The following is a 15,271-nucleotide window of genomic DNA, read 5'->3' on the forward strand; positions in this document are numbered from 1 at the left end:
ATGGTAAGCAAAGATCGAATCCCACAAGGAGTTAGAAACTACTTTACTCTTCGGGTGCACAAATTGAGTTGTTACGGTCTCAACCTGTTTATCTACACAAGTAAACTTAAACGGAGATCAAATATAAAATGGGGGGTAAGATTTGAGTAAGGTCATGATCATTGTTGATATTTGCATTCGGTCATAGGCATACTAAAGATCCGTCCACGCTTCGTACAAACTTAAGGCGTGGCCCAAAAACATTGGGGCGTTTCAAGATTTCATACTCTACACTTGGGATTGTTGAGTCTCTTGTAGTCACTTAGTTCGAAGATCAAAAATTTCCCGATCACAAGGTTGTGCTTCACTTCTCCTTAGGTAGTAGTCATACCCGATACTCTCCTAGTATGACCCTCACCAACCTTCTCTCTCAAGAACCCCGGCTCTGTACGTTTAGCAAACATGCCTCCCGGGATATTTATTTTCGGCTCAGAACCGACCGGTCATTGACATGCTTACGGCACAATAAATGCTTTGCTTGTTTGATAACTATGGATTTATGCATCGTCACATTTGATGGGTAGAGAGAAACCCAAGACCGAGGAAGGACATTGTATCCTAAAAATCCTTTCATCGCCTTCCGGATCTACAACACCTTTTGTTGATGCTTCTCATCAGCTACTCGGTCATGGGCAAACCGGTTGTCACTCCTTGGTATACCCTAGCCTTTGCTTGACATGGACAGCCTTTTACCGGACAGAGATCATCCGCTAGGCTCCTACTGCTCACGATATTAGCTCAGATCCTTCTGGAACCAGTGGACTCAATCGATTTCACAATAGCCTCTCGAATGTCTTACATATCAACAATTAATCATTTTTCCCCTCTCAAATCTCACCAAGGGAACTACTCATACATAATGAAAAACATAAATATGAACGAAATATGAAATACTTGATATAAAAATACCTAAGGCAACCGCCTTGGCTTTTTTCATCACAACGGAATTGAAATACGAAAAGCAAATGAATTATTTGGTGCGAAAAATGTAAAAGAACTGAAAGTAAATTATTTTCTTGGGGAACTAACAAAAGTCTAAGTCTAGAATAGCACTAAAAACTACTGTGTATATGTAAAAACTGTGTAGGTCCCTTAGTCTCTAAGTGTTTTTCCAACCACACATGCTGGACTTTAAATAGCAGTTCGGTAGCAGTCAAACCCTAGCCGGCAGACCATATCTGGCTGATGATTTCCTTCCATATTTAGCTTGATCCGATTGATAATGGATCTCCAGCTGATTTTGAGTTGATTCTACATTCGTCCAGATCCTTCCATTGCGAGAATTCGCCAGAATATTCTGGGCAATCTCCTCCACACGTCTTTTCATATATAGCCCATCTGTGCTGACCGCGACTGGCTGTCATGGCTTTACCAGCTGCTTCCTTTGATAAACATCACACCAGGTGGTACACTTCGGGAATCATCGCTGCTCAGAGGTGTTCTGAGTGGTACATTAGCCGAGCTCTCTTCCTGGAGTTCCAGTCTGGCAGTTTGGATTGTTTTGTTCTAGTAATGCCCATTATTACCATATTTCGTGCATATGCCCTTTTCTGAGCTTTCTCCTCCTGAATACATATTTTTTCCCCTAGACGACCAATACAGACATAAAGAAGATAACAAATAGGGTCAAATGGCCCAAAAGTCGAAGACGCATCAACGAGGCCATCGGATAAGGCTTTTGTCTCACAGCCTGATCATCACGATTTTCACCAATAATGCACAGCAGGTGCAGAAGCCCGATCTCACACAGAATATTACTACTGATATTCTGGAATGCTCGATTAACCAGCAGCAGGCTCGGGAGGAGCCTCAGGTGCCCACTTCTGCTCAGGAGGATATTGCTAGTCGTATTAGCAGGTTAGTCAGGGGATGCAAATGCTCGTTGAGCAAGCGCCGTCTAAGCGTGGACGGGGTCATCCTCCAAAGGGTATGGAGCGTCGACGCGTGCCACAGGCTCCGGAAGATAGCATAAAAGATTGCCTCAGAAATGCGGAGGAATTGGGTTATAAGCCGATGGACTTTGTTGTTGATCATAACAACAGTGCTAGTATGTGTGCTATGAATAATATCGCCAATGGACGTTGGATGGATGAAATGGAGTTGGACGACTTTCACACCAACATGGATTTTCCTTATTGTTAGGTATTTTCTGTGATGTGCTGCAGCTTTCGTACTTAGGTTGTCCTGCGCGTTTTGCTTGATGTTTTTTCTCTTTTTTTACGAGCTCTTTTTCGAGTCTCGGGCCCTTAGTCTGCTTTCTTGTGCCTTCAAGGGTTTTTGTTTTTTCTTTCTTTTTATATAAGCCTCAATTTAATACTCCTCCTGTCCCACCATTTAAGTCTACTTCCACGTTTCACACATATTAAGAAAATACATTTAATTTTTATGCTTTTATTCTTTATACCCTTATTTATTATTTTCACACATCATTTTCACATTTAAGTGAAACATTAAATAAGGTTAATTTAGTAAAAATAATATTTTATATAGTATTAATTAAAAAAGTGGACTATCTTTTTGGAACATCCCAAAATGGAATAAGGGACTAATTTTATGGGACGGATGGAGTAACAAACTAGTTTACATAGTACAAAGTGAATATTAATTAATAAAAATGATAGTTGTGATTGTCAAATAACTAGAAAAGTATTTAAGACAACTAAATACTGTGCATTCTAAATTATTTTGAGGGTATATTTTTTCTTTGTATTCCATATATAATCTATAGTCATATGAATGAAATTAATATAATAATATATTTGCCTTATCAAAGATATATTTTGCATTATTTTGAAGGTACTCCATATTTCTTTGTACAACAATGTTCACACAAACAAAAAAAGAAGAAAGAAAGAAAGAATCTAGCAAAGATTAAATGAATTTGATTATATAGTTAATATAAAATTACAATTGACTAAAATATAAATGCAACTCGAAATGTATATTTTCACACTTATTTAATATCAATAATTTGTAATCAAATGAATTATTGGCTACACAAGTGTAAATAGTACTCCCTCCGTCCCAACTGAAATGTCTTGTTTTCCTTTTTGGGTTGTCTCACTTGAAATGTTATGTTTCCTTTTTTGGCAATACACTCTCTCTCTGTACTTAATATTTAAATAATTTCCACCAACCCATTTTATCTACTTTATACACATTTCTTAATCTTCGTGCCAAAAAGAAACAAGACATTTCAGCTGGGACGGAGGGAGTACTTAATTATGTTGTGTACACATTTTTATTTTATTTTTTTTATTGTTTTGAAATGACATATATTTTTTATTATTATTATTATTAATTTGCTACGTAATCATAACAAAGTTTATGAGGATTTAATTTGGGTTAATAGAAAATAAAATAAAATTAACTAAAATATAAATGTTACTGTAATGTCCTTGTCACACATGTGTAATTGCTAACTATGTGCAGCTAATATTTTATTATTTTCTAACATTAAATAAAGATTAAAATATTTTTTAATAGAATTAAATCAATAAATGTGACTAGAAAGTTTGTCACTCTTATTAAATGTCAAAAACTAGTAAGTATGTGAGTCATTAACCACACACGCACACACACGTATATACTCATTAGTCACTAGTGATTTTTATTAATTTACCACATCAGTATAACAAAGCATAAAGATTACATTATTTACATAGGACACAATAAATATACAAAAAAAAAAAAACGTGACTAATTTTTTCTCCATGCATATTAAACTATTTATTGACGTATGCACATAGGCTGAATTAATATTGAAAGAGAGGGAATGCAGATCGATGTCGTTGGCAGAATGAAAGATTATGCATAAAAGGGGGCGGCATTTGTGGAGGAGGTGGGGTCCATGGGTCGGATCGACCCTTGTGCAGAGCCACCTTCTTCACTACCTGTTGTGTGGTTTGGAGCCCTCCCACCCACCCTTTGTTAAAAGGAACCAGCCATTTTTTTCCTTCAACTTTTGCTCTGCCTTCTTCCAACAATATCTACGCCTACTTTTCATTTCTTTCTCTTTCCTTTTTTTCAAGGAAAGCATTGTTTCTTTCCTTTTGTTTCTTTTTTCATTTTTGATACATTGAAACAATGTGGAGATTCGACCCTGGAATTCCAGCTGATTCTTATTATGAGGTGCGCCCTGAATGCGCTGCTAGTGTTCCACAAAGCAAGTTCAGAATCAAGGTTTGCTCCGTCTCTCTCTCTCTCTCTCTCTCTATATATATATATATATATATATATACATTTATGCGTTCAAGATTCTTTGTTGCTCATTTCTATTTCTTTTAGTTTGAAATAATCATTGGATGTTGTTGCATAAACATCACACATGAATTCGTGGCATTGTAGAGTTTGAGGCATCAATTATATGAATTCTTCTTGATTACCGTACTCCCTTCGTCCCACTATAAATGACTCAAAACTTTTCGACACGTGAATTAAGGAAAATGTAAATTTTTTAAAGTGGGAGATGGTGATTGTGACAACCTTTCTAGTTACTTCGTTCTCTATTTCTATTTCATAGGATCCTAAGGAAAAAGATTTTGTTTCCACCGAGCTAAAACAATACGCCGATGTCTCTAGTAAACCAAAGTCATCGCTGAATAGCTATTTTGCTCCAATTTATTTTTTTAGAAAAAAATGTAGGGCCCACAATTTTTTAAAGGTTAAAATTTTCCATTTATGAAAACACCACTTATAATGAGACGGCTCACAATAGAATACAGGTCACTTTTAGTGGGACGGAGGGAGTATAGGTTTATTCTCATATCTTCTCTTGTGTTAATTACTCTGCATGTTAGACTGGAAAAACATTAAGCGTTCAGAAATGGAATACTGCTTTCTCTCCAGAAGGCCTTCTTGACATAAGCAAAATACTTGGTCGAATCCAACGTGGGGTACGCTTTCTTATTGCTTTGAATTTATCTATCACATTAATGGAATTTTGCTGATTTCTTCATGTCCAAAACAATAGGGGGTGCACCCCTCAATCAGAGGTGAAGTATGGGAATTCTTATTGGGGAGTTTTGACCCCCATAGCACCTATGATGAAAGGCAACAAACACGGGAGAGTCGAAGGTTGTTTTTTTCTTACCATACATCACTTTTTCTTGCATGGTTATATGTTTGTTTTCATGTTATAACATGAATGGTGTCGTGTTGTTTCAGAGTAAAATATGAAATCTTGAAAGAATTGTGTAAGAAGATGTTTTCCTTGATTGGAAGCGGAAAGTATGTCACAGCACCAATCATAACAGAAACCGGTGAACCTACTCAAGATCCCATTGCAATCAAGCAAATTTATGGTATCTATATGGAATCTTGCTTCCCTTATTATGTGAAATGGCTACATATGTTAGTTGCTAATGCTTTTATGCTGTCATGATAGGCGATTCCCCTCCCGATTTACAACAACAAGCTTATGATGATGGTCCTATGGACAAGAGAGAATTAGATTGGAAGCTTACATTACATCAAATAGGTTAGTGTCTTAACTAATTTGATATTTTTTTTTTGTGTCATAGCTAGAAATGAAGTTATTGTGATCAATATCTCTTGTTTGATGTTGATGCCAGGTCTTGATGTGGTCCGTACGGATCGAACTCTTATGTTTTATGAGAAGGATGAAAATTTAGCAAAACTTTGGGACATCCTATCTGTGTACTCATGGTATGATGCAGATGTGGGATATTGCCAAGGTGAGGGAAAAGTGAGTAGATTATAAGTAAAACTAGAGAGTTTGTGCTTTACCTTAAACTACTCAATCTTGAAACCTAGTTGTGAAATGAGGTATATAATTACAATTGTTTAACATTGTGAGCAGGTATGAGTGATCTATGCTCTCCTATGATCATGCTCCTTGAGAATGAAGCCGACGCATTCTGGTGCTTTGAACGTTTGATGCGAAAATTGGTACCACATTTTGCATTTTTCAACTGCTCATATTTCTTCTCTTAATTATGATATATGTCTTACATTATAATTCCTCTAAAGCGAGGAAATTTCAGATGCACTGAGAGGTCAGTAGGCGTTGAGTCGCAGCTGTGCAATCTTGCTACAGTTATACAAGTTATTGATCCTAAACTCCATCAGCACTTAGGTAATCAACAATCTGTGTACAGTAAATTCTTGATTAATTATGTTGTCTCACTAATTATTATTTTTGTTAAGAGCAGAAACACTAGGTGGAGGTGATTATCTATTTGCTGTCCGAATGCTTATGGTTTTGTTCCGTCGAGAATTCTCATTTGGTGATTCATTATACCTTTGGGAGGTAAGCCCAACCCTCAACTCAAATGTTATTTTTGGTTGTGTTTTTGGAGTGGTGATTGGTGTGCCAAAAACAGATGATGTGGGCTCTCGAGTACGACCCCGATCTGTTTGCGACGTACGAGGACGAAGGCGAAGCACGTGATGGAAGCAAAGGGAAGGCCAAGTCGAAGAGGCAATGTGGCAAGTTTGAGAGAGAGAACATGCGAAATGGAGCCGCGGCACCTCTCCCCATCTCTGTTTTCCTCGTCGCCAGCGTGCTCAAGGACAAGAGTGCTAAGTTACAGTCGGAAGCCCGAGGTTTAGATGAAGTCGTTAAGGTCTGCTTTCATTACCCACACTCACACATTATATTATACTTTTTCTTGCTAACATTACATTCATTCATTCTTAGATACTCAACGACATCACTGGCAACATCGATGCTAAGAAGGCGTGCGCGGGCGCCATGAAGCTTCACAAAAAGTACCTCAAGAAGGTACTTCATCAATATACTTACTTATTTTGATTCTATCAATAATATGTTTACTGAGATATGTATTGAATTTTTTGAAGGCGAAAACCGGGTAATGGAGTGCGAAAGTAACAGCTCGGAGGAACAGGGTAGCAGCATGAAATTTTATGTATACTAGCACCAACACTGATCCGCGAATATGTAGTTTCTATATCAAAAATGTTTGTTGTACAATTATCTAATACATATACATGTATAATATATGAAAACAAATCTTGGTCATATTCAACCTAAAGCATTTTCCAAGTACAAACATAAACTTCAATGTCAAAAGATTCAAAATATAAACAAACCTCTGGAATTTAACGGATTGAAGAAAACTCGAATCAATAGAAACTAGGAAAAGATATTTAAAATGCCCTTGTGATTTTCAACAATTAATTGGAAAAGTAGATTCAACATTGGACATGATGATTGTAGTAAAAGAAGGAGATACCATAGCACTATAGGTGTTGTTGGGAGAATTTAAGCTTACGATAAAAGTTGACTAATATAATTAACTTCCTATATATAGCAAATGTAATACAAATAAAAGTTTGATAGGACATTATGTTGATTTTTAATGTGTTAATACGTAAAATAATCACTTTTGATCACAATAAATTAAAAATGTTTATTCTATAATCTTACATATAAATTACTTAATATTATAATGCATAATGTTAGATTTAAACCCTCACTAGTTTCTATCATTTCATTAAAGACAGAATCAGATTGACCAGCAATTAAAGGCTGAAGATACCATTAAATAGCCCCCAAAGTGGTAAACTATTAATTACTACTCCCTTCGTCCAACTTCAATTGACACTTTTACTTTGGGCACGGAGATTAAGAATAAAGTTGAGTGTGTAAAGTGGGTTGGGGCATTTGTTTAATGTGTGTAGAGAAGGTAGGGACCACATGCTATTTTTGGAAAATTCCAATTAAAGTGGGACAAACAAAAAAGGCAAATGTGTCAATTGAAGTGGGACGGAGGGAGTATAAGACAATCAGGAAGGTCCTAGCCGCTTTTACAGTCCTCTTACTTTAGTTTGTATAACAACTTGCTCATGATTATCGACTTAAGTTATACAAAGTCAACTATTTGAGGATATCTTAAAGTGTGATTAAATCAATGGACTAAACATGGTTGAGGCTAGGTTCAACATGATTCCAGCGAGCATATATAACTATTCGGTGGACGGATAAAACTTTACTAAACAGGGATCTGAAGAAGAATAAATGAAATGCTATACAAACACACAACAATGGCAGTTCCAGCAATAAAATTTTGGAATAGCTTATGGTTGTCTTTTGTTGGAATAAAAGCAACCTTGAGCGTATTGTCAACTCAAAAAGTCGATAGGATATCTGCAGCAATAAAATAGTAAACCATGAAAAATCCATTTAACTTAAAAAAATATATTTAGAACATGTGAACAACAAAAAGGGTCACTCACCGAGATATAAATAGCGGTTGTCAGCATGAAGTTGAGCAAAGGATCCTAATGTTCCAGAAAGTTGAATTTTGTGGATTCCCATAATATTTATGGGATTTAGTCTAGAAGCAATCTTACAAACTCAACTAACAAATGTCATAGAACTAAACTTAGAGCATCCACAATGGACTTACTTGATAGCCTACTTGATAGTGGGTTGTGTTATTGATTAAGTAGTGCTGCATTGGGGTTACTTGATAGCCTACTTGATTTTTTTAGTTTTTAAAGAGAGAGAGATTTTTAAAGAGGAGAAGAGAATTAAAAAAAAAAAAAGGAAAATTACTCGTGCATACTCGAAGACTCGAGTAGCACTCGAGTAACCCACCCCTGCAACGCCCTACTCGAGTGCAACGCTCTACTCGAGTAGGCACTCGAGTAGGTGCGTTACTGATGCTCTTAATAATGTCTGAGAAACTCTCCTGAATAACATCAGTTTATATAAGGAAAAGTTGACAATAAATTATAGTAATAGCCAACTAAAAAGCCGGACACCATAAACTTAACAATCAAAAGTGATTGACATTATACAAATGCTAGATGTTGTAAGGCAGCAATCCAAATATATAAACATAAGGAACATGTGCATAAAAAGTTAGACCACGGACCTCAGCCATATATGAAACTAGGAGATGTAAGTTTCCAATGTAATTTTTCCAAGCCACCTGGTATATAAGAACAATTGATAGTATTAATGAACCAGTAATATTTATTCATATAAGTTTAGCAAAAAACAGAAATTAACGCCTCCAATCATAAACGCCTCCAATCAGCACTATAATGCAACAAGCATATCAAACTTCACTGAAAGAAATTAATAACAATTTAGAACATAGCAACCCAAAACTTCCAGTTCGGACGCATATGAAATATCATATCATAATGGCACATAAATATCACAAATTCCCAGCTAATTCAACCCGCAGCAAAATTAAATCCCTGAAAATTTTGTATATTGATAGCACCCGAAAACACCACTGTCTAAAATTCCAACAGCAAAAGCTAGTCAGTCAATTACATTTATTCCAAACAATTCAACTACACAAAACCTTATGATTTACGAAGGTCCCTCCGTCGCCACATCCCTCGTTGGGAAGAGTGATCCCTAATATTCCTCCTACTTCTGAAATTGGGCAATTAACAAATCTCAAGACAGCCCCACATGCCACCACTGCTTTGGCATTCTTTGTTTCGTCAAACTCACTCTCTCTCCCTTGATGTATTTTTCTCTTAATAGCTCAACCAAAAATACTAAAAATGCAATTAATGATAAGGTTTGAGTTTTATTAGGCTAAGTTGAAAAATTGTAGTCCACATAAAGAAAGGGCTTAAAAAGTAAAGCCGAAATGTAAAGGAAGCGAAGTAGATGTGGACCATTCTCTACCTTAAAATCGCAGTAAATACAGTGTTTGAATTGTGATAGTAAATCGCAGTAAGTACGTACACAAATTAATTAGCTAGCTTCAAAACATTTTCATATATTATACAAGAGCTACATGTACAAATTCTTGATTCCGAACAAACGAAAGGTATCATGAGTATCGGCATCTATCGAAATACTCCCTCCATCCCGCCGAGCTTGAGGCGTTTGTTTTGGGCACGAGAATTAAGAAGTTCCCGATTAGTGTTTTAAGTGTGTAGTATAAAAGTTATAAAGTAGGAGAGAGAAGTTAATAAGGGGTGCAATTAGTTTTGTAAATTAGTGCTTTAAATTATCTAATTTTTGCCAAAAAATGAAATGACTCAAACTCGACGGGACAGCTCGAAAAGGAATACGACTCAATCTTGGTGGGACGGAGGGAGTAATTAATAATGATCCCATTGATGTGGTTCTGTACTTGCAACTAATTAAATTCTGAAGCAAATTCAGCACTCCCATTTACCCGGGCTCTTGATAGTAGCCTGCAGGATGTTTTTATGCATTTAATCAATATGAGTTGAGCTGAACGTCATGTTACAGCTTATCATTAGATTCTTAAGAATTAATTAGGACAAATCTTGCACATTTTAGTTTACGTCTTTACCAGCCAAAATCTGTGCGTCACAAATTACTAGTTGCATAGAAATATTTGTTACAATTAATCCAACAAACATATCATCAAGAAGAATCAGAAAGTTTCAGATAACACACAAATTTATGCACGGATTCGCTAATCATAATCAACCTTATTAGTAAAAGGTAAAAAAAAAGAAAAAGAAATTTGAAACTGCAGAGGAGCTTAATTTGGATTTACATAAAAAGAAATGAGATTAGATAGGTACAAGATTAGATTAAAGATTTTTTTTAGAGCAAAATTAAGGATTGCTGGTGAAGGATTTTGTTGAACGCGTTGAGTAACTAGAAGATAAATCAATCCTCTCTATCTACGCCTTCGGAGTTGTTTTAGAATTGGTTATTGAGATTGAGGTTTTCATCGGACGGCAAAGCTGGTAGATCTGCGGCTTGGCCATGGAGATGGTGAGGCTGATTTGGAACAACTTAAAGTCATGGCAGCAGAGAGAGTATTATTTTTGGTCTTGTTTTCTTTAGAGCATTGCCACTGAACTCGCCACATCATATTCAAATTAGGTAAAATATAAATCATGGTGAAATTATGATGTGCTAAAGTTCATGTGTTTATCGAGTTATGGGGGCTTCTAAATCGATACAAATTGGAAAGTGAAAAAGAAAAAACCAAGACGGAGAAAGAGCGCACAGGCAAAACCCTCAAAATCAAAGGTAAAAAATGAGTCTTTTCGACACAAATCAGAGCCCTTTCTCAACAAAAATCAATTCTTCACCTCAAACCCTCGTGATTAATCGCAAATACAAAGAGAAAAGGTGCTCAAATTCAAGAAATTACCCTAAAAAATTACCTGTTTTTTCTTTTTCAGACGACCACTGTTATTTCTCCGCCCAACTCTGTTCGTGGTGGCTGATACAGTTACTTCCTCTTTTGAAGCCCTTCTCTCTCTAGGGCGATTAAGCTCTATCCAAACAACAAGTAAGAAGACAGCTCGGAAGAATTATGCAGAGACAAAGAGAGGGATTGTAAAAAATTTCATCTGAAACGCTCACCTCATCGCCGGCGACAGCAGAGGGCTTCAGATGACGGCACGACGGAGGGCTTGGTGGCGGAGGCGTCAGGTGGTGCGACGAGGAGGTGGAACGGCAGGTGGTGCAACGGTGAGTGAGACTTCGATGGCGGTGCGACGGTGGGTGAGAAGCCGGTGGCGGTGCGAAAGTGTTTACTCACGGTGCTGTAGAAATGTGGTCTTGTGAGAGAACGAAAATTTAGAGGAAACTCGGACTCCGAGCATCTCCAAGGGTTGCTCTATTTTAGAGGGCCATTCACTCTATTATAGAGTTGAAATATAGAGTTTTTAAATTTTCATCTCCAACAATCAACTCTACATTTTCCTCTATAATATAATATCCTTTTTTTATGCTCTTTATTATTAAATTATTTTATCAATTCAATTATTATATATCATATATATTTATAAATAAATATATTTATATTCAATTAAATGTAATTAAAATTAAAATTGAAATATAAAATAATTTAATTTTTTTTAGAAAAATTAATTAATAAAGTGCTATATTTAAATATTATAGAACGATTAATTTATTTCAACAACATAAAAACTAAAATTACATAATACTCTTAGAATTAAACATTACACAATACTTAACAAAGCATCAATTACATGATAAAACTAACTAATTTTCTAAATTAGAAAACTCATCCCATATATGATCGACTAATGCATCACGAAGCGCAAAGTGAGCCACTCTATCTTTGATTTTTTTATAGCGTCCAAGAAATTCTTGGAAATGGTTTGTTTCATTTGGCATTGTTTCAACATCTGGAATTGGCACTTCTCTTGCAATTTCAATTGGTGCAGACAGGTCACGTTCATCCTCAACAATCATATTGTGCATAATAATACACGCTTTCATTATATTATCCAAATGTTTCTTTTGCCAGTAGCGAGCTGGATTTGCAACAATTGCAAATCGACTTTGAAGAACTCCGAATGCACGCTCCGCATCTTTCCTACACGATTCATGTCTCATTGCAAAAAACTTTTTTTTCACAGAGCGAGGCTCATGAAAAGTTTGTACAAGTGTGGACCACTTGGGATATATACCATCTGCTAAATAATAGCCCACATTATACTCTTTTCCTTGTATGACATAATGTGCGGGTGGAGTGATACCTCTAGCAAGGTCACTGAAAATATGAGATCTTTCCAACACATTAATATCATTATTGGATCCTGGCATACCAAAGAATGCATGCCATATCCAAAGGTCATAATCAGCAACAATTTCAAGAATAATTGTTGGAGAGCCACTACGACCGGCATATGAGCCTGCCCAACCTGTTGGACAATTTTTCCACTTCCAATGCATACAATCAAGACTACCTAACATTCCTGGAAATCCACGTTGTTTACCAATATAAAGTAGTCTAGCAACATCACTAGCATTAGGAGATCTTAGTTATTGATCAGAAAATATTTCCACAATTGCACGACAGAATTTCTTGACACATTTAATTGCAGTGGACTCACCAATATTTATGTACTCGTCAGTAGCATCTGTTGGTACCCCGTATGCCAATATTCGAAAGGCAGCTGTTATTTTTTGCAGTGTGGACAAGCCCCATCTTCCTGTGCAATCCATGCGTTGCTCGAAAAAACATTTTTGACAGCATCAACAATACGGAGGAATAGACTTCGAGACATTCGAAAGCGTCTACGAAACATTCCTTCGTTGAATGTTGGATTTTCAGAAAAATAGTCGTTGAAAAGACAATGAGCTGATGCTTCTCGGTCACGATGGATTACCTTGTGACCAAGAACTGAACCGCCATGAATTTTTGTAGCATTTTGATATTCAGCCAGTTGAGCTACAATAAGATTGTTATTCAAAATATGTTGACCCATCAATTGATGTTCAACATCACACACGTTGATTAATTGTTCAAGCTCATCATCAGATGAGCTTGAACTTGAATGAGAAAGTAGTGAAGAAGAACCAATATTATGATGATTCATATTTTTTAATTTTCTATTTTATGAGTGGAAGAGAAGAAATAGGTGTGGTGGTTATTGAAATCGTGTGTATGTCTTAAATAATAAAAAATCTCCAATACTATCTTATCTGAAAATCTTAAATATTGAATCGCCACCGTCCATTCAGATTTCATCAAATCTTCATCATCCACCCTATCACTCCCCTACTATACGAAAGGATTGATTTGACAACACCAATCTACACATGTGATAAAGATAAAGTGCAGACACATGCATTTGGTCCTACATGATATCAAATAATGCAGCTTGTGTCCTACATATCAATCTACACTTGTGTCCTACATATCAATCTACACTTGTGTCATGCAGAAAAAGATAAAGCATCGATTCAATCAATCTCATGCAGAAAAAGACAAAGCATTTGGTCAAATAATCCAGCTTGTGTCCTACATATCAAATAATGCAGCTTCAATTCAATCACCATCGTCCAACCAGATTTCATTAAATCTACACCATTTATTATTTATACCTTATCAATAAATCATCCTCTATATATATGAGCTATTTTTTCTATTTTAGCACACAATAACCCTCTTCCTTCTTTTACCAACTTGTCTTTCTTTAGCTGTTATTTCATTTTCCATGGCTTCTTCTCGACAGCCTAATTACACAATTGATGAAGATAAACATCTTTGTCTTGTGTATTTGGAGATATCTCAAGATTCAAAAACGGGAATACACCAAAGAAAAGAAAATTTTTGGGATCATGTTAGGGAGGTTTACAACGAGGAGAAACTCAATCCAAATATGTATACTCGAAGTTCAAGATCACTTAAAACTCGCATGCAGGTTATTTTGAGTTCGGTTTCAAAACTCAAAGGGTGTATACAACAAGTGGAATATCTAAATCCAAGTGGTTGTTCTGAAAATGATATTGTAAGTAGTAGTTATCTATACATTTTTTATAATTATTATTTGTCTTACTCATTATAACATTTTTATTCATTATGCAGTTCACTCGTGCAAAAGAATTGATGATGCTAGACACAAAATATAAGAAAGTCTTCAAGTTCGAGCATGTGTGGTCTATTATGAAAGATTATCAAAAGATTGATTGTCCTTCACAAAACTCTCGACAACAAATGTCTGCATCTCAGTCAGATTCACTACCACAATCTCCTATCTCACCTGATGGATTGTCTAATTTTTCTATCAATTTAAGCGATGGTAGTGGCAGTGGTTCTGGATCGTCACACCGTCCAGATGGTGTGAAAAAGACCAAAAACAAAAGAAAAAAAGGTGAAGATATGTCTAATTTTTTGAAAGTAATTGAACAAGGAAATAAACGAATTGGAGATTTAATGGAAAACTCATCAACCACAAAAGGGCAAATTTTGCAACTACAAATGTAGAAGATTGAAGCAAAAAACAAAGCTACTGAAGCAAAAAAAAACAAGCTATTACATTCCAAATGTGGGAATCAGATAATAAAATTCTAATGATGGACAATATTTCTGATCCTGTTCGACGAGATTATTTCAAAAGTGAACAAGCAAAAATCATTTTTAAAAGACAACAACATTCAAGTCCATATGATGCTTTCAATATGTTTGTAGGAAATTTTCATGATTTTGGAGGATCAGGAAGCGACATTGGAGGATCTGGAAGCGATGTTGGAGGATCTGGAAGTGATCTTAGACCTTACTAGCATTTATTGTATTATTAGTTTAATGTTCTTGTATTTTTATGTGGTTGTAATTTTATGATATTGTGTTTTTATGTTGTAATTTATGTTTTCGTAATTTTATGTTAATATGCTTTTATATTATATTTCATGTTATTGTATTTATAAATTTTATATAATATATTTTAAATATTATACTTATTTATGTTAATTTAAAAATATAAATAATATAGAGATTATTAAATTATATTTTACAGATTAAATCAA

General features: G+C 35.5%; 2 protein-coding genes, 1 long non-coding RNA gene and 1 pseudogene across 3 annotated transcripts; 2 read left to right on the top strand and 2 right to left on the bottom strand.

Annotated features, from left to right (window-relative positions):
• The first annotated feature begins 3,887 nt into the window (after positions 1–3,887).
• Positions 3,888–7,049, top strand: LOC131011625 (rab GTPase-activating protein 22-like). The gene is made up of 12 exons (XM_057939399.1): positions 3,888–4,221; positions 4,839–4,934; positions 5,012–5,115; positions 5,206–5,342; positions 5,426–5,518; positions 5,613–5,735; positions 5,861–5,949; positions 6,031–6,136; positions 6,213–6,310; positions 6,384–6,626; positions 6,701–6,784; positions 6,862–7,049. The coding sequence occupies exons 1-12, from the start codon at positions 4,126–4,128 to the stop codon at positions 6,874–6,876; spliced, it is 1,284 nt and encodes a 427-aa protein (XP_057795382.1). The 5' UTR covers positions 3,888–4,125; the 3' UTR covers positions 6,877–7,049.
• An 864-nt stretch (positions 7,050–7,913) lies between these two features.
• On the bottom strand, positions 7,914–11,612 carry LOC131011626 (uncharacterized). The gene is made up of 4 exons (XR_009097053.1): positions 11,354–11,612; positions 11,152–11,264; positions 8,260–8,960; positions 7,914–8,170 (listed from the first exon to the last, which is right to left on the bottom strand). It is a non-coding gene; the product is annotated as an uncharacterized LOC131011626 (long non-coding RNA).
• A 290-nt stretch (positions 11,613–11,902) lies between these two features.
• On the bottom strand, positions 11,903–13,341 carry LOC131008147 (uncharacterized; annotated as a pseudogene).
• Positions 13,342–13,962: 621 nt separating this feature from the next.
• On the top strand, positions 13,963–15,028 carry LOC131008148 (uncharacterized). The gene is made up of 3 exons (XM_057935042.1): positions 13,963–14,169; positions 14,334–14,619; positions 14,937–15,028. The coding sequence occupies exons 1-3, from the start codon at positions 13,963–13,965 to the stop codon at positions 15,026–15,028; spliced, it is 585 nt and encodes a 194-aa protein (XP_057791025.1).
• Positions 15,029–15,271: the final 243 nt, after the last annotated feature.

The sequence above is a fragment of the Salvia miltiorrhiza genome, chromosome 2 (genome assembly GCF_028751815.1).
Source record: "Salvia miltiorrhiza cultivar Shanhuang (shh) chromosome 2, IMPLAD_Smil_shh, whole genome shotgun sequence".
Lineage (NCBI taxonomy): Eukaryota > Viridiplantae > Streptophyta > Magnoliopsida > Lamiales > Lamiaceae > Salvia > Salvia miltiorrhiza.